The sequence below is a fragment of the Perna viridis genome, chromosome 6 (assembly GCF_037379345.1).
Source record: "Perna viridis isolate PV_CMFRI_1.1 ecotype Kerala chromosome 6, ASM3737934v1, whole genome shotgun sequence".
NCBI classification, from domain to species: Eukaryota; Metazoa; Mollusca; class Bivalvia; order Mytilida; family Mytilidae; genus Perna; species Perna viridis.
In genome coordinates this window covers 48,066,097-48,089,780 of record NC_142450.1, presented here as the reverse complement: position 1 = coordinate 48,089,780, position 23,684 = coordinate 48,066,097, and the positions used below count along the sequence as shown (strand labels likewise).

General features: G+C 33.8%; 1 protein-coding gene across 1 annotated transcript in view; it reads right to left on the bottom strand.

Moving 5' to 3' along the window:
• The window catches only part of LOC148615353 (uncharacterized), a 30,895-nt gene that overhangs the window by 2,586 nt on the left and 4,625 nt on the right, over positions 1-23,684 (bottom strand). Inside the window, exons 3-15 of the mRNA XM_088590266.1 lie at positions 22,597-22,695; positions 21,929-22,159; positions 20,605-20,809; positions 19,049-19,076; positions 17,476-18,707; positions 13,880-14,455; positions 13,370-13,444; positions 11,935-12,804; positions 9,804-9,867; positions 9,163-9,291; positions 7,974-8,355; positions 6,536-6,783; positions 5,883-5,966 (exon numbers count right to left, since the gene is read on the bottom strand). Coding sequence (XP_088446392.1) covers positions 5,883-5,966; positions 6,536-6,783; positions 7,974-8,355; positions 9,163-9,291; positions 9,804-9,867; positions 11,935-12,804; positions 13,370-13,444; positions 13,880-14,455; positions 17,476-18,707; positions 19,049-19,076; positions 20,605-20,809; positions 21,929-22,159; positions 22,597-22,695 — 4,223 coding nt within the window. The remainder of the gene's footprint in view (positions 1-5,882; positions 5,967-6,535; positions 6,784-7,973; positions 8,356-9,162; positions 9,292-9,803; positions 9,868-11,934; positions 12,805-13,369; positions 13,445-13,879; positions 14,456-17,475; positions 18,708-19,048; positions 19,077-20,604; positions 20,810-21,928; positions 22,160-22,596; positions 22,696-23,684) is intronic.

The window sequence follows — 23,684 nt, the reverse complement described above, 5'->3', positions numbered from 1 at the left end:
CTCAATCCAGCAAATAAGTAAAGATTGGGGAAATGTCCTTGAGATAACAACCTAATCAGCAATGTAATCGAGATACAAAGGCCAGACATGGAAAACTGACACACACAACAAAGATAAAGTAACTAAAATAATATGTACAAAGTTACAACAGTAAACAAGCAACAAAATCCAGCAAAGTGAACTGGCAAAGTGAAGTAAAGATGTTGGAGATATGTTCATGAAATAATCCAAACAAGCAAAGTGGAGAAAAGATTTGGGAAAAATTTCCTTGAGATAACAACCCAATCTGGCAAAGTGAAGTAAAGAAGTGTGAGAAATGCCATCGAGATAACAACTCAATCAGGCAAAGTGAAGAAAAGAAGTGTGAGAAATGCCATCGAGATAACAACTCAATCTGGCAAAGTGAAGAAAAGAAGTGTGAGAAATGCCATCGAGATAACAACTCAATCTGGCAAAGTGAAGAAAAGAAGTGTGAGAAATGCCATCCAGATAACAACTCAATCAGGCAAAGTGAAGAAAAGAAGTGTGAGAAATGCCATCGAGATAACAATTCAATCTTGCAAAGTGAAGAAAAGAAGTGTGAGAAATGCCATCGAGATAACAACTCAATCAGGCAAAGTGAAGAAAAGAAGTGTGAGAAATGCCATCGAGATAACAACTCAATCAGGCAAAAAGCAGTAAAGATGTGGGGAAATGTTCTTCAGATAACTATACAATCAGGCAAAGTGAAGTAAAAATGAGGGGGAAATGTCCTTGAAATAGTCATAAAAACCTCGGAGGAGGAAGGACCACTGCCTATATGCAAGGTGATAGGATGTGCCACTGGAATAGGTACCATTTTCCAACTTGTAAATGTGTGAATAGTTGGGCATATATGACAAGTCAAAAAAGTTTACATTACAAATTATATGGATAGTCTAGACATTTGACACAGCTGCAGATGACAGAGTTGATAGAATCAATCAGTTATCAAGTTGTCCAACTACTGTCCGATTAAAACATGTAAAAGACATGCACACACAGTTGTATTTGTAGAATAAATGGATGATGAATATTGTTATTATATGTCTGAGTGTATCATAATCAAGGGAACACTCCTTATATGAGATTAGGTCACTTTTTTCTGACAAGATGCATGAAAAGGTCTACATTTTTTCAAAAGCAAAATATATGAATAGAGTGGGGTTAAAAAATTCCAGTGGCACCCCCTATCAAAGAAGTATTGGAGTGAGCTTTGACATCACTAGATGAACCAGGTGTGCTCAGCTTTATTGTGATCTACAATGATGCTAGAAAGCACAGCAAAATTTGTGTTCCTAGTGTTATTGCAAACAAAACGATAAGTGCCAAGCATACCCAATTTGTCTAGTGATGTCAAAGGATGCAGTATTTTCACTTTTGGTCCAAGCAATTGTAGAAATATGGAGTTTGGATGTAAAAATCATTGTATTGATTTGATTAGAAGTATTTGATGGTAATACTTGCATTTATTCATTAGATTCCTCATTTGTTAAGTGATTGATGAGCCACAAATAGTAATATATTTAATTTTATTGGGCACCCCCAAACCTGGGATCACCATATATATATATATATATATATATATATATATATATATATATATATGTTTATATACCGTCGGGCAGCAAGCTCCTGTGCCTAAGGAATAAGCATATCAACTTTCATTGAATTCTGACCCGCAGTTTCTGGGAAGAAAATTTTTTAAAGTAACAACATAAAAATGTTGTATAAGGGCAATAACTACAACATGCTAAACGGAATCACACAAAATTTTAACCACCATCTAATCATGCCTAACACTTTTACCTATGTCAAAATTTGGTTAAACCTAAAAGTTAAAAAATAAATGCAAAAAGCTGTGGTCTGACCACTATCTTCTATTTTTAGTCACAGCAACTATGTATTTTTTTTTTCGTTTAGATCATAAATACAAATGTTCATTCAGGAACAATTATACACACTTTTGTTGAAATCAGTCCAGTAGTTTCTGAGTAAAAGATTTTTTAAAGTAATAATATTAAAAATAAGGAAAAAATGACAAACGAACCTGGTTCAAAAAGCAACATTCTATTTTTGTAAAAGTGCCCAAGAGTTTCCTTGGACAGAAATTCCTAACACTCATACCTAAGGAACAATCATATCAGTTTTCATTAAATTCTGTCCAGTAATTTCTGAGGAGAAGTAATAACATTAAAATAGCAAAAAGATGTCGAAGGAGGGCAAGAGTAATCAAGGGAACCAAGGCTATAGCGGTAATCAAAAGAATATAATCCAGGGACAAAGACCAGACATGGAAAACAGACATACACAACAAAGAACATTAAGTAACTAAAATCATACATACAAAGTAACATAAGTAAATGAGCAACTCGGACTCCACTAAAAACTGGGAGCATGGACCAGGTGCACCGGTAGGGTAAGCGTCCTCTGCTTTTCTAGAAACACCCGCCGAGTTGCTCATAAAATGTCAAGTCCGGGGTAGACAAACGAGGGAAGGAAAACCATGACCCGTTGAATAAATCAGTTTTCATGGTGCTAATGGATACACCATAACGATCCACAAGTTCCTGATAACGGCCATAAAACTTCTGTAGTGATGACTTCAATCTTGTAGCAACATAACTCTGTTCCAGAAGCCTATTTGTTAGATTTCTAGCGCGATACAAAAAGTCTGCGTAGTTTCTACAAGTTCTGGCATAACGTATGAGTTGTGATATGAACACTCCATACGCAGGAGCCAAAGGGATGTTGCCACAGATGAAAGGAAAGTTGACAATTTGAATGAAAAGTCATCACGTTAGTCGTAAAGTTTGGTCAATAGTTTTCCTTTACCATCGATTTCTAAGTGTAGGTCAAGATATGAGGCTGACTTCACAGTGTCTGTATTATCCTTTATCTCAAGTTCTTTTGGGTAGATGCGATGTATTAAATCCCCGAAATTAGGATTGTTTAAAGATAATATGTCATCTATATAGCGGAAACTGAGATTGAAGGATCTAGCCAAACAATATTCTTTCTTTCTGATCAAATCAGCTATAAAGTCAGCCTCAAAAGAGTGAAGGAATAGGTCAGCAAGTAAAGGAGCACAGTTTGTTACCATTGGAATGCCAACCGTTTGTTGAAAAACATGTCCACCACACTGGACAAATATGTTGTCAATTAAAAATTCCAGCATTTTGTAAACATCTTCCTCTGTATATTTGGAAGATGATTTGGAATTATTTCTTACAAAGTATGAGGAATCTCTACCAAGAACTATATATTTGTATCTAGATGTACCATCTTTTTTTGAAAAACAACGATGTATAATGTTTTTAAGTCCAGATTTTAACTGAGTATGGGGAATAGAAGTATACAGTGTTGAAAAATCATAGGTTTTAATGCTATTATATTCAGATAATAGTCTTGAACTGATTGTCTCCAAAAGATCTTTCGAATTTTTCAGGATCCACATTGAATTAATACCACTACAAGTGTTGTGGTAGGACTGTAGACCCTCTTTGACAGTTGTGAGTATAGAAGTTAAAAGTTTTGAAAGAGGTTTGGTGGTACATTTTGCAGATCCAGCTATGAAACGTTGTTTGTATGGATTCTTGTGAAGTTTAGGAATCCAGTACATAGACAGTAAATCACAATCATTGTCCTTGGTAGAGAGACCAAAAGAGGATAGCACAGATTTATGGTTTTCTACAATCTCTTCTTTGGAGAGAGTGGTAGCAGTGTAGGTCTTATCACTGCTATTTTTTTCTACGTCTACCTCTGATAATAAACATTGTATATAAAACGTTTTGCAGACAAAAACAATGTTGTTTTGGGCTTTGTCTGCTGGTATGACAACATATTTGTCATGTATAGTAGACAATGTTTTTGCTACATCGGGGTCTTTGAAAACTGATGTAGCCTTGGCACTCATTGACCTACTTATAACTTTCATTCGTTTCAAAATTAAAGACCTCACGGCATTTAACCACTCTGACAGAGAATCAATGTCTTCTTCTCGTTTTATTCATTTTCTTGCATAGTCCTCGACGGCATCCATAAGAACTTTAAAATTATAATTCCAATTTATGGAGCATGGTTCACGGTACTTGGGACCTTTAGAAAGGATATTACGCAGAGATTCGTTTTCGATAATGGTTGAATCTCCCGTAACGATGTGACCAGAAGGACCATATTTGAATGGAGAGGTTTTGCAAGAACAGTCAGGTGGTTTAGCCTTGAAGTCCTCAATCTCGAGGTTCTGCAATAGCCTTTTATAATTGAAAATTTTGGATGCGATGGGTGAAGTATAGGAATATGAAATAATTGGTATGGATTTGTCTTTGAAATATGGGAAAATTTTGTTGGTAACGTTTTTGTGATGGAGTATGTTAGCCAAATTAATTGCATCTATACCTCTGTTGACAAACAGTAGTGGAAGAAATGATCGTTTTTCTTCATCTTGACTTTTCACATAAACTGGTTTAAAGAGTCTGTGGAAACCAATATCCAAAATGATGGCAACAAGTCTGTAGCGATGATGAGGTAGGGTCACAATTCCAACATCGGAAACAAATGTTCATGAAAATTTGACCACTGACAGATCTCATTATACTAAACATTTTACCCTAGGTCAGAATTTGGCAAAAACTAACTTTTTTGGAGATATATGCGAAAAACTTCTGTCTGACCCCTTTGTTCATTTTTCTTAACAGTGGCCATGCTTTTCGATGGAGCAAAAATCCCCACATTCATTTTCTAATGCTTTTCGAAGGAGCAAAACTCTCCACATTCATTCTCTGCAGAACACCGTAAGAAACATTCATATGAAGTTTGATTCTAATTGGTCTGGTAGTTACAGAGGAGAAGATTTTTGAAAGAAATATCATTAAAAATACAAAAAAAAAATACATTGAAAAAGGGCAGCAACTCAAACATGGCTTAAAAGATTAACTTCAAAATTTGACCACTGATATATCTTATCATGCTAAACAATTTTACTTGTGTCAAAATTTGGCTAAACCTAATTGTTTTGAGGATATATCCGAAAAACTTCCGTCTGACCTGTAAGCTCTATTTTTCAACAGATCATAAATCCCCACATAAGTCCTAATCAGAAAAACCTAAGAAGGTATTAAGTCTGAAATTTTTTGGATTTAAGTTAATAAGTAAGAAAAAAATAATTTTAAATCTTACCCCTACTAATGGGGTTAGTCATGCCATCATGACTGAGGGGGGTTAATAAGTTTTCCTTGACTCTTGTTATCCGACTGACCTTACCCGTTAGCCATGCTGGTATGACTAACCCCCTTAGTATGGGTGATTTTATGGGTGTCATTTTCCAAATTCAAATAATATCTTGTTTAAGGAACATTCATACAAAGTTTTGTTTTAATTGGTCTGGTAGTGTCAGAGGAGAAAATTTTTGAAAAATTGTTAACACAATGATGAACACCAAGCCTTTTGGGCCAGGTGACCTAATAAAAAACCTACTGACACTACCCACTTGGGGTATTCTGGATTTTTTGGAACTTCTCAGGATGTTTCATTCCTGTCTGTGATGATTGTCTAGTGATCAATTATTGTAATCAATGTTTTGGTTGAACACATTGACATTCAGTAAAAAATGTAAAAAAACAGGCAATAATTCCAACATGGCTCAACAGATCTACAAAAAATTTGACAACATAACTTATCCCATCATACTTAATACTTTCGTCCTGTCAAAATATGTCTAAACCTAACTTTTAGGAGATATATGTGAAAAACTGCTGTCTGACCCTATGTTCTATTTTAAGTTATTGTGGCCTTTGGGCCAGGTGAGCTAAAAACCCAAATGGTTGGAAATATAAACTTAAGTACCAAATTCCAGTAATACATACCTGTCTTTGGACAGACAAATTTCTTTAATAAGATCTGAGCTGTGATCTTTATGTGACTTTGACAGGCACTTTACAATCACAGTGCTGAAAAAAAAAAAACATAATTATTCATAAAAACAAACTACACAGTGTCAAAGATTTATAATACATTGCAAAATATACTCTATACAAAGAACTAGCCCAATTTAAACCTGTGAAATAAGGTCTAAACATGCTATACATTTACATATGGTCATTCTTCAACCAATAAACTTTAAACAGATTTTTAACAAGAGGCCCTAGAGCACACTACTTTAGTGTCATCAAAATAGATATATAGCAGTTGAAGGAAAGTTGCAGAAACAAAATGTAAACATGTAAAACCCTCAAGTTGGGTTATCTCCCCTTGCAGCCCTTTATCTTTCATTTGATGCCTAACCTATAAAGTTAAGAAGTTTTACAAGAGACGTGTGCAGATATATAATAGACTTTGCAGGTGTGTAAAACTTGATATCAGCAGAGCTGTCAAATATATCAGATGTTACTATAAAAATTTGGGCCCGTTAAGTGACCTTAAAGACAAATTAAAAAGAATAAAATTCCCGTTCAGTCACATAACTGGACAACTCTAAGTACAACTTCCATGGTACTACCAAATAAAACGAAAATCTCACCTTTTAGTTTGATCACAACAGTTCATGATCAGATTTGTTTTAAGCCAGCTGACAATCTGTGGTCCAGTTTCTATTGAGCCTTTCATTATAACAAGATTTAACACTTTAATACCATTCTGATCACTCATCAGAATATATCCATGCTTCAAGATGGCTTCTACCAAACACCTAACATCAGCTATGTTCATCTCAGAAATAAGTTTCTGTAGGACTAAACTTCCATACTTATTAAAGGATAAAGATTCAACCTACAATGATTAATTATAGTTAACAACTTTTGCCTATAAAGCTGTTTTATTACCCAGTTCAAAAGTTGTCAGTAATTGGACAACAATGAACTCATCGACATCTTCACAAATACCAGAAGGAACAATAAACTATTATATTCCTTACCATGACACTGATGATCAATGAGTGAAAAAAGATGTTCATTTTATAAGGAATGGAGAGTAATTAGTGAATCATAGTCGATAGGAATTCAAAATTAAGATTTATAAACAAAAATTGGGACATTAAAACAAACAATAATCAGTTAAGAAAGCCATAAGTTAGGCACATGAATTTACACATATTGTTGTGCTAGGTTTAATTTTAGGCACATGAAGTTACACATATTGTTGTGCTAGGTTGAACTTTAGGCACATGAAGTTACACATATTGTCGTGCTAGGTTTAACTTTAGGCACATGATGTTACACATATTGTCGTGCTAGGTTTAACTTAACTCATACAGGATGCAGACAGCACCAAAAAAATTGTTTACAGCATATGTCCCATATATATAAAGCCACACACCAAATCTGACATCAATCCATCCATTTGGAAACAAGATAATTGTGACAAAATTAAGACTGACAGAATGACAGATGGATGGACAAGTTGATTCCAACATACCACCCACCCACTCATTGACTGGGGATACAACAGACTGATTTGGTAGGAAAGATAGAAAGGTTCAATCAAGAAACCTAGCAAGAATAGATAAAAGGCATTATGAGAGAGTATTTGCTCATTCAAAATCAGCAAATTAAAATGAAGTGATTGAAGTGATGAATTTTTACCTAAAATACAGAACAAGATTGCTTTGCATAAGTCCTCTGCTGCAGCAAAGAAAGTTAAAGCAATTTATCAACTACATTTTGTGAATAACAATCCTGCAAAATTCAAAAGAAATATGTACAGCATTCTATGGGGAATAGTGTCCACAAAGTTCTCCAATAGTTTAGTATGAACAAATTTAACAGAGTCTTTTACCTCCCAAACATTTTGTCAAACCAAAATGGTGGCCCAAAAGTCTAGCATGTACAAATTCAAGAAAGCCCCATAATTCTCGTAAAACTTGTTTAATCAAAAAGTCAAGTTTGATGGACAGACGAGAGGTCAACATTATTTCCATGTCCCCTTCTGCATTGCAGCAAGGGACAAAAATTTAGACTTACATGTTCTGTGCACATCTGAATGATGGACTTGAGGTCAATTGGAGGCATAACTTCAATACATGTCAGAATGACAATGTGTCCAATAACATCCTTTATAAGTCTGAGTATGCTCCCATCCAGCTCCTGTAGTATCACCCTTCGTGTGTCCGGCAGCACAGTACTAAATACTTTCTGCATAACATAAGATCCTCCTGCATCAAAACAAACCCATCGTAGGAAATCTCTACACTTCTCATAAGCAGCTCGGATAATAATAGCACTGATGACTAGATAGGAGTAATGGTCTTTCAAGAGGTCACTGAGTTGTCCAGAGTCCAGCATCTCTTTCATCACAGAAGTTAGGTCAGTCATGCTTGCCTGCACAACCTTAGATTGTAGAAAACTAAAAACAGATTTTCAAGTAGTAACTAACAAAATTTGCTATGAAAAATGCCCTGCATTCCAATTTCTTTTAAAGAAAAAACAGTCTTAACTTCTGAATGGTAAATGAGAAACACAATGTAGTTTAACCTTCTCCGTATTTCAAGGTCACCATTATTGTATTAAGCACATTTCATAGAATGAAAATTCAATAACCATATAGAAACTGTAATGTCTGCATGATACATCAACAGCCCTGCCAAATCACACAATAGGTATGCCCACTAAATAGCCCTGCTAAAGGACACAATAGGTATGCCCACTAAATAGCCCTGCTAAAGGACACAATAGGTATGCCCACTAGGCAGCCCTACCAAATCACACGATAGGTATACCCACTAAAGAGCCCTGCTAAAGTACAGGATAGGTATGCCCATTAAACAGCCCTGCTAAAGCGCATGGCAGGTGTGCCCACTTAACAGCTCTGCTAAAGCACACGATGGATACGACCATTAAACAGGTATTTGGTTCCATTTTAGTCATTTACTCTAATATGGAATATAAAATATCTATTTAAATGCACAAGTAAAATATGAGCACAGACAAGGGGTGTATCATAATGTGTCCACCAAAATACAGGTCTATAATGAATAGTGATTTTAATCTTCTATGTAAGCAAATTTTATGAATCTTAATTATTATAATCAGAATAGCAATTGTTTATAGTAAATTTAAACATATTACATGATCCTCACATATGGTATTTGTTGCTCTTAAAAAAATATGCATTAAAGTTTACTGTTTTCTGACAGAGAACTTATGTACTAACTGCGATCCATGGGCATCCAGGGAAAATTCTACCAAACATCCAGCTACATCCACTAATCTCAAATTTTGATGTTTGCCAGCCTTGAAGTTTTCCAAAAGAGATCCAATTTCTTCTACATCCTCATCATCACTTCAATAAAGATTTCAAGTCGTCTAAATAGAATTTGATCTACTAGTGATATTAATAAACAGCTGCACAACTGATGATCTTACAAGATGAACTTACAAGAATTGTGGACAGACGGGGTAATTCCTATATATCCCCCCAAACTTTGATTGCGGTGGGTATAATAAACCAACACTACAATAACACTCAATATGAAACAGTAGTACCTCAAAGAAAAGTAACTCATGATTCTGAGGCAAAAAATCAGGTCAGTGACATCCTACCTATGTAGATCCTCTGTCAATACATGAACAACTCAAAATCTTTCAGACAGGATGTAATTGTTTGAACTTTTAATGCATACCAACGTCATGTGTAATAAAAAAAGCTTGGATATTCCTATTTGAGACAGCAGGAATATGACAATATAATTGTGTATTATAAATTAAGTCCAATGTAATTTGAGTACAAAAAGCTTTGTCCTTCATAGGCGAAAAACTAGAATCTTATTAAACATAGCTGAATAATTAACTCACATATCAATTGGATTATCTACTGTATCTCCTGGGTCATTTCTTACTGGAGTATCATCCTCTTTTCCTGAATATAGAAAAGTAATACTGTATTCGAGTTGTCAAGACCTTTTAAAGCCACACACTATCACCATGCTCGTAGCCAACAATATACATTTTTGTAACATTATCTATTATTCAAAATGTCATGTAAATGAGTAAATACAATATATTTGATTCCAACACCATCTTCTAAGCTTATGAATTAGGGATTGCTTGAGATTTCCTTTAATGTGTATAAAATGTGCCTGAATTGAAGAATTTTCTGTTCACCATGAATTAATATGATTTAAAAATCTGGTGAGGGGTGTTTAAATCATTTTACTTCAATATTTCAAGGCGTGAGGTGGTGAAAACTCCATACACTTGCTTTTTTACAAGCTTAAAAGTGAACCTCAACTATAACAATCCATAGTCATATTAAACTAAAATTTTACTGTTTAAAAATATCAGCAATCTATACAACAAACAGGGTTTGGGAACATTGAGCTACAAGAATAGTTTCCCATTATCATTGAAAATGGTCAATTCTCATTTTAAAGTTTAAACAGTATTCTATAATGACCCCTAATATAGTTGTTTAATGCAAAAGTTACATAATTAATCTTTTTTAACATATACAGACAAATGAAAGTAATATTAATGAAAGCTATGAAAAAAATAAAACTAATCACTGACATATGTACCTTCAAATGTATCATGTAATGCTTATGTGTTTCAGTATGCTATGTACTTCGTAACTTATATATGTAACTTTATTTTTGATTAAAAGCTCTAAAGAACCTTTAAAATACATATTATAATAATTCTACACTGGACTTACAGTGATATTGTTTGCCTTAAATTACTGCCGAAATAAGGCTTTTTCCCCTGGAGGTAGTTCCCAATTTGAAAAAAATACGGCTCAATTTTTCCCCAATGACACCCAATTTTTTGCCGACAAGAAGTGCCAAGAAACGACAAGAAATTGATTTAGCGACAAGAAGCAAAAAAATATGGACAAGAGGAGAGAGACTATATTTATTTGCTGTTTGAATTATAAAAAAATGAATAAATACAGAAAAATAGAAGTAATTGTAAGAAGTTATAAATCCCTGGTCATATTTAAAAAAAATTGTACATGCAAAGTTGATAAAAACTGAGACATTAATACACATTAATATCTCTGGTAAAAATTTGCCATATAAGGTTTAAAATTTTGAGAAACTAATATTTATCAAATATGTCATTTTATATTGGCTCTTATCCCATTGATGATATAAATAGAAATGGGAACGCAAGAATTACAAAGCAAGAGTACATTCGCACTTCGCCAGCTACCAAAAATAAAGTGCAAAATGATATTGAATGTGGTAAAACAGTGAAACAGGTTTTCACTGAAAATGTTAACTCTGACCACCAACCTAGAGACTTAAAATATATTCAGAATCTAAAGTATCTAATGTATAAAAACGATAATCCTTCGAACAAACAGAATGTCACTGACGATATTCAAAGCGTTATTAGCATGAATTCTACCAAACATCTTTTTTATAAAAGAGATTGTTCAGACCTCAGGCAAGCGCTTACCCTACCGGTGCACCTGGTCCATGCTCCCAGTTTTTAGTGGAGTCCGAGTTGCTCATTTGCTTTTGTTACTTTGTATGTATGATTTTAGTTACTTCATGTTCTTAGTTGTGTATGTCTGTTTCCATGTCTGGTCTTTGTCCCTGGATTACATTCTTTTGATTACCGCTATAACCTTGGTTCCCTTGATTACTCCTTTACACAAAAATGGAGATCTGTAAGGTTGAAGGATTTCAGGGGTTCGGATGAAACAAGTGCCTTTTCCTCGTCTGACCCCATGCTTTTGATTGATCAAAAATTCCCACAATAGTTCTATGCATGATACACCAAGGAACATTCATACCAAGTATGGTTCCAATTGGTGAAGTAGTGCCAGAAAAGAGGAGTTTTGTGCAATTGTTTGTGATGACAACGGACAACGACAACATTGGACGACAAGTGATGGCAATAGCTCATGTGGCCTTAGAAACTAAAAACCATTCAGATATAATATGTTCACCTTATTAATTACTCTTCATTACTGGCTTACCTGAATCAGTATCAGTTTCACTCTCTGATTGTTCATCATCAACTGTTTCATCAGTTTTTACTGCTTGGTCTTTATCTTCTTCCTTGTCGTACAGAAAACTTTTAGCTTTAACATTCTGTATAGAAGTTCCATCACAGCTTTCACTAGATGCATGGTCATCTTCTATATCAGGTTCAGCAAAAGAGTTATGTTTAGTCTGTGAATTATAGCTTGCAGTAGGAACACTATCTTCTGAGTTAGATTTTACAGGAAAGTTGGGGATTATCTTTGGATCACTGATGCTGTTTAAAGCATTTTGTCCTGAAGATACAGATGTGCAGTTGAGTAAGTTTTTGGGATTAGACCTTACTCTAGGAGTATTGTCAATTGTACTAGTCGTAGTTTTGTAGTTGAGCTGAGTTGGATATCCATGTGGCAGATTGTAGTAACTGTATCCCTGATACCAGCTGGAGATTGGTACAGAATTAGCAGTAAGTTGTTGTCTTGCTTGGTAGAGCCACTGGGAATGTTGCTGCCGTGTCATCGGATATGATATACCGCTGCCGTTCAGTCTCATCCCAGAATTGTTAGTCATAACATAGGGTGATACATGTGATGACAGCCGATTTCCCTGCTGATAGTCTGACATTATCGGAGTTGGATTAATTTGAGCAACATTTGCTGAAAATTGGCCTGTGCTGGCTTGATTGAAGACAACACTACTTTGGGCAGGGTATGGAACAGGATTTGGAGCTGCTGGTTGTATCAGCTGTTTGTTACAGATTACTGGAATGCTATGTCCTGAAGCAGAGACAACTGGAATACCCTGACCAAATGATTCCTGCTGTTGTCTTTGAGCCCTCATTTGAAGGATATAACCTTTCAGTACCTCTATAATGAAAGTATGAACAGCTGAAATGATCATATAATTACCATCCTAAAAACAGGGTATTTAATGGAACTTTTAATGAATACTCCACATTGTTTTGTACATAATATCCATGGACACATGGAAAATTGCAAATCATCACCTAGAAACAACAGGTGAAACTCAAATTCAATATTTATCTACACTACATAATCTCAAAATAAAAGAAATTTCTTATTATTTTCAGCATTCCAAGAAAGATAACTTCAATAAATAAAAAAAAAAAAGATTTTTAAGACAAATACCCCTTGGCCGGAAAACGGAAAAATAATTGAAAATGAAATTTAAACATAGTACCAAAAAAAAAAATATTCAAAGAAAGATAACTCCAATTAAAAAAAGAATCAGCTCTCACATTCTTTTCAATTCCATGAAAGATAAATCTAATACATCAAAATTGAGGGTGGGGGCAGTCAGGGGAGGGACTGACACTCAATTATAATATTTTTGTGAGAATGTTCAAACTTAGTTCTATTCAGTCATAACAACAACCGCAGTATTAATATTTTCAACCTTAAACATATGTACCTCTAATACACTCTGTCTGACAGTCAGTAGTAACATGATCTATCACCTTGGTCTGCGTAGATCTGCTTTCTGTTTCTAAAAAGCAAAGTTTTACTTGTACATGCAAAGGAATTAACTATGATGACTTCAGTACTATTTAAACAAGATGATGCATTGATCTAATTAAATGATTGTATTTATACATGTATTAGGATTATAACGAGCTTAAATTGTTCTATATCACAATAGTTTTAATGTTTACACCTGATATTTTGAGTTTCTGACAGCTTCTACCAACCCTTAAATTGAAAGAATCAATATAGGCAAGATCTAGTGTTCTGACTTCACAAGTATCAAAAGTTGTTTAAATAAGTTAACATATCATTGTTGGCCACATTCACAAAGTTTGAATTTCTTACTTAAGAAAACAATCTAATTAAGTTGAATAAATTGGATATGACTGTCAAACAAGATTTCTAACAACTGTCATAAATGTCACTGTTCTGTGTGAAATTATTGTTAATGACTTACTACAATCAGATTCTTCTTCATCTTTATCATGGTAATCATTGTGTACAGTGACTTTTAGATTCTGATAAAGTTTCTTCCCACACTCCTTCCTGTTATTATTACCATCTGTACTCTTATCATGTGATGGCGTCTCGGCCACATGACAAGACTGACCATCAGTATCTTTAGACCTATTTTCATGGGATGGTAGTTTTTCTGCATCATTTCCACTGCTGTCAAAATTTTCAGACATTGAGGCACTATAATGGTTATCTTTCAAATTTCCATCCTCTGATCTGAGTCTAGTGCCATTCCATTGTTCATTTTCCATATTTAATGAGGAGACAGTATCTACTGTATCATTATCATGCACCCTGTTTTCTTCTAGAAATGACTGAATACCTTCTACAGTTGCATCATCTCCACTATTATCAACTTCTGTTTTTTCTGATACCACAGTCTCAGAGTCACCATGACCTACATTACCAAGGGTTTTGTTCTTTATTGCATCATTTTTAAGTTGACTAGAACTCAGTTCCGGGTCCGCTTTCTCTGTTTTTACTTTTATAAAACTGTTGGTACCAGTTCCAAGTTGACCTACATATACAAAACTTACTAAATGACTTAACAATAAACATGATTAAATACACTGTAAGCTGACTCAGAAAAGGATGTAACTCTAAAGTGGTATAGGAGGAGTTGCCCTTAGAAGATTGACCATGTTAAAATTTAAAATAGATTATCTCCCTTTGCAGTTATCATACAGTACATTGGCAATTACCTTCCTTTGAACACAATTCATGGTCTCAGTATCGTATTAATTTTTCCATAGATTTCTATAGTGAAGTGCATATTTTTAGGATTTTTTAAAAAATATGTAAATTGATTCAATAAAACTTTCACTTATGTAGCATTTCTAAGGACATGTGACAAAATAATTTCCCGCAAAGAAAATAGGGTGAGTCCACGAAGATTGGACAGAAAAGCAGCCTTGAACTATAAATAGCCATTATCCCTACTTTCACTTTCATTTTGCACTCACCAAACCAACCTTTTCAGTGGAACATTTTTATGTTATTATGTTAGATTTTTTTTTTTAAAAGTTCTTCATCTTACAGTGTGATGTTTGCTCTATTTTATACGTCATTGTTCATATTTTTTTACAAAACATTAGTTTGTAGAGCGGCAAAAAGAAAATGCACTATATTTTTATAGCATCCATGTTTTGACGTACACCCACTCAGGGATATGCAATATGATACTGGTACCTCATATGCTTCCTTATCTTACTTAAGTTTTATCAACATACATCCTGCAGTTAAAGAGGAGGTTGTTTGCTAACAGGCAATGTCAAAACTGACAGACAGACAGATAAGGTGATTCATATATATACCCTGATTAACTCTATTTGTGATAGGTATAATTAATAAATTAAGTGTTACAACAAAAGATACAATAAGAAAATTAAGACTGTTTACTTACTCACTTTTCACAAGAAGTGTATTTCGAAAGTTATCATACAGAAACACAAAAACAAGACATTCTATGAATATGAACTAAAATCATGAGTGTATTAAAAGATCTTGTTTATTAAACTATATAAGAAGTTCTACAAAATAACTAAAACTAGAAAAACAAATCTGTATTAAAAGTCCCATTTCCTGTACCCATTAAAGAAATGTGGATAACAATGAATAACCAAAGGAAGCTTATATCTGAATTATTGTATTACATGTAGACCTTCAGTCAGTTATATTATATATCTATCAAATGATCAAATAGGCATTCAATGATATAAGGTTCCCTTATTTGGTAAACCATCTTATCACAGAAGTTGCATGAGATCAAGCTTGTCAACTATATATACAATAAACAAAACGAAAAAACAACAAAGAGGCTCCCAGGAGCCTGAATCACTCCCCTCGTTTTAATTTTTGCCTTTCAAGGTAAATAAATAAATAAATTTAACAAGGAGTTGTCAAACAATTTTGACTCAAGAAGACTTTGGTAGGACTTATCATAAGGATCATTTCATCAATTGAAAGAACCTAATGGATTTGGTTATATAATATGCACAACTACTGTCTGACCCCTATGTTCTATTTTTAGTCACGGCAGCCTTGTTTTTTGACAGATCAAAAATCAGTTCTATGCAGAAAAACCTGAAGAACATTCATACCAAGCTTGGTTTCAATTAGTCAAGTAGTGTCAAAGAAGATTTGTGAAAGCAATAACATTAAAAATAGCCAAAAAAACATCCATAAAGGGCAATAACTCTAACATGGCTTGACAGATTATATGAAAATTTGACCACTGTGAGATAGATCTTAACATGCTTACAATTTTACCCTATGTCAGAATTTAGCTAAACCTTGCAAATTTGGAGATTTATGCAAAAAACTATTGTCTGACCCTTATGTTCTTTTTCTAGTAACAGCTGCCATGTCTCTCAACGAATCAAAAATCCCCACACCTATTCTCTGCAAGAAAACCCCAAGGAACATTCATACCAAGGTTGGTTCCAATTGGTCAAGTAGAGTCAGAGAAGAAGATTTTTGAAAGAAATAACAATAAAAATAGCAAAAAATGTTTAAAAAGGGCAATAACTCTAACATGGCTTAACAGATTAAAATGAAAATTTCACCACAGATAGATTTTATTACGCTGAACACTTTAACCAATGTCAGAATTTGGCTAAACCTAATAGTTTTGGAGATAAATGCAAAAACTACTGTCTGACCCCTACGTTCTACTTTTAGTAACAGTCCTTGCCTTCAAATTTTTTGTCCAGTAGCCCTTTGGTCTAGCAAGTTTGAATTTTTGGTAGCCCAAACTCAAAACTAATAGCCCGAAAAATTTAAAAAAAAATAAAGAATTTATCAATGAAAAATGACATGCAAATTATCCGAGGAGTTTGATTGACATCGCTAAAATTTAAATACCAAAAACTATCGACGGACAACAACGACCCTCAAATCAAAATAAGAACCACAGTAATTTTAATTTGACAACTAAATATTATGTTGTCCTACAAGTATTTGTGAAAGATTTTATTATATAAATCGATTAGTTTTTATTTAGTTTTACTTTTAATCATCGTTTTTTATAGTAACTCTAACATAAAATAAACGTTGCGGCATATTGCTGTTTTTAATTAATGCCCAGTTTTCAGATATCGTCAGGTTTAACTCGGAATGATTTGACACGAAAGGACAAAAGGTCGCGAAAGTAAATAATGACAAAAATAAACAATAGTGACATTGTCGTAACTTTGTAATTATATTTCGAACAGAATGTAAACACAACAACGTACTGTAGGTCATTGAAACACTTTAATCTTACACGTTCACAACTCGAATCTGACTAGCCCGGTTGGGCTACGGACATTTTAACTGTACTAGCCCGAGGCTGATTTTACTAGCCCCGGGCTTCGGGCTAGTGGCTAACGTCGAGGACTGTAGTAACAGAGGCCATGTTTTTGACGTATCAAAAATACCCACACCTGTTCAATGCAGGATACCACAAGAAATATACATACCAAGTCTGGTTCCAATCAGTCAAGTGTCAGAGGAGAAGATTTTGGAAAAGTTGTTAACAAAGAAGTAAAAAGGACTTGCCATAATAATCATCCTGGACTTCCTGTTTTATCTGTTGACTTCTCCAGGCTTTCTCATATCCCTTATCTACTGGTTCTTTCTTGATTGTTATATCCTGTAAAGTAATGTTGTCTCCTGTTTTTTCCTGCTGAGGTCTGACATCTTTATCAGTATTATTTTGTGATGGTATGTCCACATTGGCTTCATCTGTCAGACATCTTTCAGCAGCCACTATATTTCTATTTGATATGTCACACACACTGTGACTGGTTTCTTGACCATTCTGTGACTGAACATAATTCTGATTATCGTCAGTAGTAATCCTATTATTGTTACTGACAGGTAGTCTTTTCTCTAGATCTATATTATTCACTAACTGTTCTTTATCAACATTCATTTCATTACTGTGACAGTTCTCTATAGCTACATGTACTACACTAACTTGGGTATTGTTATAAAGATTTAGAATGTTTTTGCTCCTATTAATGAACAGAGAACTATTCTGGTTGCTATTGGTAGAAATGTTATTTTGATTATCATTATTGTTAGTAACTTTGTTGTTATTGGACAAACAGTTGTTTTTTGTATCCATATTGGTCTTCAGTGTCTCATAATCTGAATCATTCTCCTCACTTGAAGAATCTGTTTCCTCACTGGAGCTCTCCTCTTCACTGCTATAATCTGATTCCTCACTGCAGGTACAATTCTCTGGCACATCTTGCATGTCTTGATAATTGTTTAAAGTTGAAGGCCTTTCTTTCTCTTGTTCATTTGAAAAAGTATGTGAACAATGAGAGGTGATCTGGAAGCATTTCCCTACCCCATGGAAGGAAGCAGACTTACTATTAGGTAGTTTGTGTGATGAATTAGATTTATCTCTAATGTACTGCTTTGGTGATTGTTCCTTGACTAGAAGATCAATGTTGCCATAGTTATCTGAGAACATATTGAAATCATCATATGATATGGTCGGCCTCTGATGGTTACCTCTTGTACGGTTATCATTAATACCTCTCTTGTCAAGATCTAGATATATTTGTTTGGTTCTGGAGTTCTGGAGGTCTTTCTTACACCTAAGGTTACATTGCTTTACCACCTTAGGTTTCTGTTGTGGTTTCCTCTGATTATCTCCCTTGCCTTTAAGATTTCTAGATGTTTCTTTCCTTGTCTTTGAATCTTCTCTGACTTTTTTTGCAGGTTGTACTTTTGAGGATGAAGTAACATCCAAGTCTGACTCCTTAAATTTTCTTTTCCTGTAAAAATCAAAATATCAATCACATCTGTTAAGCTATATGTAAATACAGTTAGCAAGAATATCCATTTTAAAGACCTCCATTTGTAATTAAATGTTTCCATCCATTTTCAAGCGATAAACAGGGGACATAATTTAATATCAGAATATTTCAATATATACCAGTACACATTTGCTTTATAAACATATTTTGTATTCCTGGCATCATGATAATCTCAACAATATGTTGCATACAGAAAAATGTTGACAGGGTTTTCAGTTTAAAATGGTATGCATGATCAACAGTTTATATTTTTTAAAAAATCCACTGTATTCGAAATATTATCTATATGTAAATATTACCTTAAATTGTTGATATCACTTTTCTCCTCTGAAAAAAAAAAAAAAAAGTACATGTAATTACTTCATACATGATACTCCTAGTGCTTAGGACTTCAGGCTTTTACTTACCACTTAACTAGGAGTATCAACATAAGCATGACCTGCTTAAAAAGGTTTAAACATAAATCAAAGACTGAAATCTTCAAATTCGCTAATCGCCAAATACTCTATGCCACTAATTTTGGCTTGCTTTCAACATCCAGGCGATTTCAATGCTCTAATAAACTTAACTCCCAATCAATCAGTGATTTTTTTTTTATTTTCACCATAAAACCGGCATAGGTATATGTATCTGTATGGACTTGGTTCAGAATTTAAAAAATCACATATTTTAGTGAGCTGTAACTTGAAGATTTTAGGTTGATTGATAATATACGTTTATGTTCTTTTCCATTTCACATCTTTTGACACATCGTACATTTGTATATTACTAGCAAAATCAGTGCATTCCTTTTTCCCAAAATATACTTGACATTTTAGAACATTTTAAAGCTGATGTTGGTTTTAAAAATGTATCAGAGCTTGTGTTGTAATGTTTACTTTTGAACTTTGAAGTTTAACACAACAGTTCATTAATTAGCAAAGATCGGCAAACTTCAAGCAAAGTTGTAATATCGGGTGACTCCTTAACTATGATAACTATTTCTCAATCACAACAACAAAGAGACAAGGTGTTTCTCAGCTATATTACAGAAAGTTCAATGCTAACCTATCATTTCATCTGAAATGTTAACTTCCCATTCTCATACAAATAAAAAAACGTGCGTAGAACACAGGAATACGGTATTTAAGAGGAACATTTTGATCTAGAACGAGTCTAGAATTGACTATTCTACCCCACCAATTAGCAGCATAAGTTTGTCTAGTAATATATAATTATCCAATTCATATCCAATGTACAGTACTGAAATTACAAATGCAAGAAGTCATCAACAACATCAGGGACTTAAAAGCTTTTTATTTCCTTTGCTTCATGAAAACTGTCTAATGTGCCTAATTTACATAAAGTTTCATTAAATTCAGTAATAGATGAGTATCCCTTTCATTGTACATAGCCTAATAAAATTAGTTTGACCACACCACAGATTTCATGTGCCTGTCCTCTACAGTCAGGAGATGTTGGTCATTAATGTGTCTTTGTGTTGTTTTATTACTCTTTATGTCGCTGTATTACTTTTAAGTTTGATTTTGAAAAATTGTGATCTTTCGTTGTCAATCCCTTTCAGAACTTACTTTAAGGTGTGTTTACAATTATTGAAGACCTTTTGGTGATCTCTGAAAGTATTTACTATTTTGTATTCAAGTTATACACTGGTGTATTTGTTACATTTCACCATGTCGGTTCTTTTTTCTATGGCCAAACAAATGGATCCACACATACTTCCAATGAATAACCATAACTTGTTTAGACTAAAATTACAGAGTATATGAATTATTTGTAAACAGGTGATTAGTATAAGAAACATACCTTTCATAATTGGTATAATACAAAAAATTAAGTCCAGACATGTACCTACTTTTCTCATTATCAGCAGTCTTATGCTGCTCTTCATGGGTCCTTCTCTGTGATTTAATGTCCAATTTGTGTATCTGGAAATATAACTCCTTTGTACTACTGAGCTCCAGCTCCCCGAGTCCCATCCTTGCTTCGGGTTCCATCTCCATACATTCTACCACAAATCTCTCAATCATTGACACCTTTTTACTCAGTCCTCTGTATGACTTAATTACCAAATGAAAACATGTCATATAATTAAGAACAATCCAAAATAACTACAATTTGTAACAGGAGGATCAGTGTCTATACAATACAAGCTGAGTACTGAAAGGATCTGAAAAAGCCCAAAATACCAATTCTCCAAACAAAAACCAAAGTATTGACAATGAATGCAATGATGACACTATGACCCCTGGAGCTGAGTGTTCAGATTAAGTCTGTTCTACTTTGGTTTTGTATGTGTGGACTATTGCATTTTTTTTTATCTTGTGAGCTTTCCAGATTTAACTCGTTCCATAGGGATCTGAGTTCAATACGTTCCTTGGCTTGGTTTGGACAGAGACTATAGGTCAGTTTTTCATATTGAGTGGTAGATTTTTCTTTAATTTTACACAAGTAATAATAGTAAATCAAGTTGTGAATGTTTATCAAAAATAGAAATTTATCTCATTTACAAAATCCTAAGTTTACCCTTTACAACAACAACAAAAAAGAAAAGAAATTCAATTTGAACCGAAAGTTGGACTCCAATAAAAAAAAAAAAAACCTTCCAAAATTTCTGAAGGTTCCCTCAACATTTGCTGAGATAAGTAGCCTATCTGATGGACAAGCTTCCCAAAAGTAAGAAAACTAAGAATTATTCAATTCCAACTGGTTAAGCTTTCTCCAAAGAAAAGCATCTGTCACCTTGAGAATTCATATAAAAATAACTAACATATTTGGTCTGGACACAATGATTAGTAATTGCAACATTTCCTACTTGCACGGTATATTATTATCAGCTAACAGCTCAAGTTATTTACATGTTCATTATTTTTTTTTCCAAAACATTCATCAATGTAATGTCAAATTTACTGTGACATTCACTGTTTCAAAGACTTAAAAGCACCCACAATGTCATAACTTGTCCATTTGGGCTTGCTACAATTGTGACGATTAAAAAGTCTAATCAGTGTCAGAGCTGTCGCATTCTATATTGATATACATATATCTACAATACAGCATTTGATGTGAAAAATCTGATTGCTCTTGAGATCAGGTCTTAATCCCCAAAAGCCTAACAATACCTTTAGCCCAAAGGGGGTTTGGTTTAGACAAGATATATTTCACTGTATAATAATTACCATTAAATACCATGAATCATCTGAGTCAGCAAGTTTGTTGGCTTTAGATTTACAGTCCTTTACACTACTTATTATTCCACGAACGTAAGTGATCTCTTTTTCACAATCATCAATTTCATTAACTGCCATCCTCCTGATTTTATCTAATAGAAGATTTGTCCTCTTCTCAAGAGTTTTTTTGATGGAGTTCAGTTGACTGCTTACAAACCTTTCATTTTGAACTTTTTTTCTCTGAATAAACAGTTATACAAAACAACTAAGAGTAAGGATAAAATCTAATAACTTGAACATCAATCCAACACTGAAATATCAATGTACTCTGTTTAACATTAACCCTACCCTAAAATATCAATGTACTCTGTTGAATATGCAGTTACATTTTCTGATTTTGAACAGACAATTGATTACAGGTGTTTTGTCATTAAATCACTTATAATTACATATGGTCTGAGCACTTGCCCAGCCTACAAAGCATTTCTTAGAAAAAGAACAACAAAAATAAACACACAACATGAACAAAAACAAAATATTGGAAGAAGGTACTCATTTGTTGGAACTGGACATTTCCACTGATTCAATGATTGCAAAAATCAAGCCAAATGACTTGTTTGGACCACCCCCCCCCAATTTTTTTCTGGATCCAACACTAATGACCACACCCAGCTAACCTTGATGCTGTGCACCTTTGCTTCCCAAATGGAGCAAATATTTTCTAAGTCAGCATGTCTTTGTATCAGCTTTGGTATCATCTCATTAATAGCCAGTGACTGAAGAAGAAAATAAAGAATTTGACAGGTCCAAGATATAATTCTATGCATAGCAAACAAAACCATACCCCTAAACCTCTGCGATAAAAATTTATAAGTGCACACTCATACTTGCAAAAGTTTCCATTTAATACTGAAGCTTAAATCTGAAAGTTTCTCCTTGGGAGGTTCTTCTACTGAACTCAACTGAGAAATACAATGGAGACAAATATCTTAATAGAGATTGCCACAAAACTGATTTGCTCAGGTTTTAACAGTGAAAATACTAATAATAATGATAGAGAATTAAAACATGAACAACTCTATGTGGCCATACTTGTAGTAATGAACATAAATTAATAAAATCCTCACATGCTCAGTCTTTGTTAAAACTGAAGTTTTATGGTCATCATCACAATCTGTTTGACTGATAAGACCTAAAGATATCTTCAGTTAGTTTTCATGCTGTACAGAATTGACAACCCCAGATCTTCATACCTATATGATATCTGTACCAGCTTTTACTAACTTACTTCGACAGGTGCTACTGCTAGAACAGGACATGCTTACCCTTCCAGAGCCTGGTCTGCACTAGATGTCAGTCCTAGTTTTAATTTAGGCCATTGTTTTTTAATTTTTAGTTTTACAAAATTATTTCACCATAGTCATGAGTAGGAGGACGAAAAAAAAAAAAAGAGAGAGACATTTTAGAATTTTTTTTTTTTAAGATTTTGTTAAAGATAATACCTTTTTGAACATATTTAATATGGTTTTAAGACAAAATAGGTTGAATTTGTGTTTGTGCATTTGAAATTGTGTTGTTTTCTTTCTGTCTGACATTGTTTCAACCATTTTAAAATTATGTGTTGATATTCTGCCCAGAACGTTCTAGGACCTGCCTTCTTTTTTTTTTCCACTTTTTCCTAAATATTACACAGAAATAGAGTTGAACATTCTTTTTATTTTTTTTCAAACAATAAATGTATAGGTATTTATACCCCATTTCACTC